The sequence below is a fragment of the Adiantum capillus-veneris genome, chromosome 1, assembly GCF_014529385.1.
Source record: "Adiantum capillus-veneris isolate H3 chromosome 1, ASM1452938v2, whole genome shotgun sequence".
Classification (NCBI taxonomy): domain Eukaryota; kingdom Viridiplantae; phylum Streptophyta; class Polypodiopsida; order Polypodiales; family Pteridaceae; genus Adiantum; species Adiantum capillus-veneris.
Genome location: NC_140931.1, coordinates 141235906 through 141239740, shown reverse-complemented (window position 1 = coordinate 141239740; position 3835 = coordinate 141235906). Strand labels below are relative to the sequence as shown.

The 3835-nt window shown below is 41.3% G+C and overlaps 1 protein-coding gene across 1 annotated transcript; it reads left to right on the top strand.

Annotated features, from left to right (window-relative positions):
* The first annotated feature begins 613 nt into the window (after nt 1–613).
* On the top strand, nt 614–2945 carry LOC147465705 (uncharacterized). The gene is made up of 3 exons (XM_086512163.1): nt 614–1430; nt 1553–1644; nt 2230–2945. The coding sequence occupies exons 1-3, from the start codon at nt 1325–1327 to the stop codon at nt 2374–2376; spliced, it is 345 nt and encodes a 114-aa protein (XP_086368289.1). The 5' UTR covers nt 614–1324; the 3' UTR covers nt 2377–2945.
* The last annotated feature ends 890 nt before the right edge of the window (nt 2946–3835 follow it).

Sequence of the window (3835 nt, the reverse complement as noted above, 5' to 3'; positions counted from 1 at the left end):
CTTTTGGTCCCATAGGTCATATTTGACCTTCGTGGGACGATAATGGAATCTCTCTCTCTCTCTCTCTCTCTCTCTCTCTCTCTCTCTCTCTTCAACAATGGTAAACTCAGGTACAAAATCTAGGGCTCATGCGATTCGTTGGTTGGGGTGAAGCCCTGTCCAAGTTTACATTTTTTGTCCAAGTTTACTTTACCTAGGTTAATGTTTGGGTATATACGATAGGTTAATTTATATATACGTTAGTGTTTGGGTATATGGGTTAAGAAAACACATGCAGGTGCATGGTTAGAGCACCTGGTTGTGCTGAGGGAGGAGGTGATGGGTTGAACTCAGGGGAGTGTGGAAGCTTGCTTTTTATTCGGATGTCCATAGACCTTGAGATTTTTACTCAAGGTTTTATGTAGGCCACTCCCTTTTTTTATCGTCCACGGACCTCAAGATTCTTACTTAAGGTTCTATGTAGTCGATCCCAGTGCTGAGGGTTCATATAAAACCCGGTGGCCATGAGAGCACCCGTGGATGACACACCCTTAGTCGATAGTGTTCGGGTTTCTTTTAACAAAATCCTAGTGTAGGTTCTTTCATTTAGAACTTCTATGGAAGTGAGAGAGGCTAGGCGAGTTTGGAGAGGAGTGGCTGTTAGCTTTCAGGAGGTACATAAGGTTTTATTAAGAAAAGAGAGGCTTCTTAACGAACCCGGCAGGAGCTAGACAAAGCGTGGCCCATTGGCCCGCCTCCAACTGAGGCACTGCGCAGACACACACACAGAGACAGAGAGAGAGAGAGAGAGAGAGAGAGAGAGAGAGAGAGAGAGAGACCGTCTTCAACTGTGGTCAGAATTCTGAGGCAATAGGCGGGGAGAGAGAGAGAGAGAGAGAGAGAGAGAGAGAGAGAGAGAGAGAGACACACACGTACATGACGATGTAACATTGTGATCGCTAATGTCTGCCTGATTAAAAGATCATTATCGATCAGAACCCAATTGCGCTCTCTCTCTCTCTCTCTCTCTCTCTCTCTCTCTCTCTCTCGGGCTCCAGATTATAAGTGGGTTTTCGTAATCTTTGTTTGTAGTCTAAATCTATTGAGCTAAGCTAGCTTGGCGGTGGTGCTCTCTCTCTCTCTCTCTCTCTCTCTCTCTCTCTCTCTCTCTCTCTCTCTCTCTCTCTCTCGCACACACACACACACACTCTGCCCGACCTTACCGACCTGCATTCATTGCATCATTACATTATTAGCAGTATGTAGTATAATGGCCCGCTGATCTAATGAGAATTTTGTAGCAAGGCTCGCCCTTTTTGTCGTCTAGATAGCATTTCTACTGAGAATGACCAAACCCGAGCATGGCACTGTCCTTATCTTGCTCATGTTGAATATGGCTCTTCTGGTGGCATTTATGCAGGTAGAAGGCGCATTTGCTCGATCTCGGCAAGGTAAAGTCCTTCATATCATATGTTGTTGCCTTTGCTTCATCCTTTCATCGTTTTTGCTAGCATTCATCTCTCTGCGGTCTGCACAATTATGTTTATTTTAATGGCTTTACCTTCATTGCCAGGTTTACTGCCGGTCAAGGGTCTGCGCCTTCAAGTTGCCTCCAAGGAAGATTCGAATGACGATTTCATTTTGTTGGCGTCCTTGAATGAGAAGGTACAGTTTTCCTGGTTTCAATATGTATGGCTACCCTATTCGACTGGTACTTTTCTGTCAGCAGCACAAATGCATGTAGAATGCAAATTTATACTTGGATAATCAAGTTCTAATGTGGCGTGTGCGTTGTGAGTGTGATTGTCCAATTTTCGCCAGGGTCGTGACTCAGTGTATGCGTCTTTTCTTCATAGTTCTTCAATGACAATTTGTCTGTTTCACAAGGCTATGGGTTCGAGTGCCCTTTGCTTACACTTACCTTAGCATAAGCCATCTGTTTTGGCACAATTGCAACGAAAAGACATGCAAATGGTGAAATTGCAAGAAGTAGAGCTTTCTTGCTGCAGATATGAAAGTAAATAACAACTCAATGACAAACATGCAGATGGCAAAACGGGGTTTCCCTGCATTCAGATATTGTGGGTGGCCTGTTTCTGATTGTTTTAACCATTTTTGAATTACTATGACCTTGATTATGGGCTCTCAAGTATGTTGAGTTCATAAAACAGGAGGGGCTTTAGGTAATTATGTTGAGTGGGTGAATGTTATTGCTAAGAATGCTGATATGTTCAAATTTCTCAAGTGTAGGTGTACCAAAGCAGATCGACGAAAGTAGGGAAAGAGGAGGGCACCTCGATTCGAACTAAGAGAAGAGATCTTGAAGTGGAACGTGACGAGGCAGTTTATCAACTTGACTACAACAGCCCCAAGACACATCCTCCTAAGAACAATTGAGGAGGTAAAATCGGCAAATATGGAAGTCCATGCATTGGGGCCGGGTTGTATATAAAGCCTGGATATATCAAGTGCAGAGAACATCATATTCTGGCCAAAGTCCCAAATAGTATCAAACTTAAAGACCTCGGTGGAAAAAGGTTTGTGTGCTCCATTCAACTAGAATTGGAACATCAGAGTAAGGGTTTTGTTCCGGTTTGCCAGAAGATTTGTCACATAATGACCGTGATGCCAACTTCTTAGAATACCCTGAGTTGAACATTGGCATAGCCAGAGCTAGTGTAGGGTGGCTCCTATTGGAAACTTATGGGTGGTAATCATGCATTCTCGGGACTCTCTCGAGAGAAAGAGTGCTGTATATTAGGGATATTGGCTATGGAGTTTTCATGTACATATGGCTGTGTATTGAGCATTTATATCATTCTTTTTCCTTGAATGTTATGCCTTCCAATAGGATCCATACAATAAATATGTATTATTACCCTGTTGTTTGGCACACCAAGAGAGCAAGATGTTGATTTTTTGATTTTGGTATGGAATGTTTGTAATTTGATGACAACCATATTTCAGCATGTGTCTAATTTGTAAGGCAATAGCATGAGTTGATCATTGGCATGGCCAAAGCTAGTGCAAGCTTATTGTTGAAAGGGAGTGGTTGTTACCGATGGTCTAGTGAGAACGCTCAAAAGAGCTCCTTTATATCATAATTGCATACAGAGAAGGCGATAATTCCCACTTAGGAGAGCACCATCCATAGAGGTTTTAACCCATGTTAAAAAACCTACATCCCAAAGCAGGGGCTCAATTCCCATTTGAGAAAAAAATCCATGAGAAGGACAAAAGGTTTATAACTCGGGGGGCTCACCATTCAGTGCCCCCCTATATAACGTGCGTTCGTGGGGTATTAGAAAAACCCCTCTTTTAATATGTCTAAATGAATAAAATGACCCCTTATTTATGATTTTTTTTTCAAAATTGAATATAAAAACCTCTCATTTTAATGTATCTTTGTTAAATTGCCTAAATTTTTTACATTTTAAAACCTTTCCTTTTGAACTCACGTTATACATTAACATGTTTACATAGTGCATCCCTCGAAGTTTATAATGGCCAAACCTTATCACAAGGTGTAGGGTTCACTTAAATTAAGAAGAGTTTAGCTCCAAGAAAAGCTACTATCACAAAAATTTCTTTGAATGGAAGAGTTTTAAGAGTGTCCTTTTTCTCTCTGGTTAGAAATAAAGTTTTTTTGCCTGAGCACTATGTTGCATGCACACAACACATGTTAAGGGCCTTTAGTTTGTTAGTAGGTTGTGATAAAATCAAGGGAAAATTACCAAAACTCTACTAGAATTTGTGGAAATTCTCAAAACACCCCTGAAATATATCCCTCATATGTTGCCAAAAACTCACTAAATGTTCTTTTTTTCCTCAAATTTCCCAAAATACCCATAGTACA

Coding starts and splice junctions, on each gene's coding strand:
- LOC147465705 (XM_086512163.1), top strand. CDS start 1,325: ATGACCAAACCCGAGCATGGCACTGTCCTTATCTTGCTCATGTTGAAT. Junction 1,431..1,552: donor ATTTGCTCGATCTCGGCAAG/GTAAAGTCCTTC, acceptor CTTCATTGCCAG/GTTTACTGCCGGTCAAGGGT. Junction 1,645..2,229: donor TGGCGTCCTTGAATGAGAAG/GTACAGTTTTCC, acceptor TCTCAAGTGTAG/GTGTACCAAAGCAGATCGAC.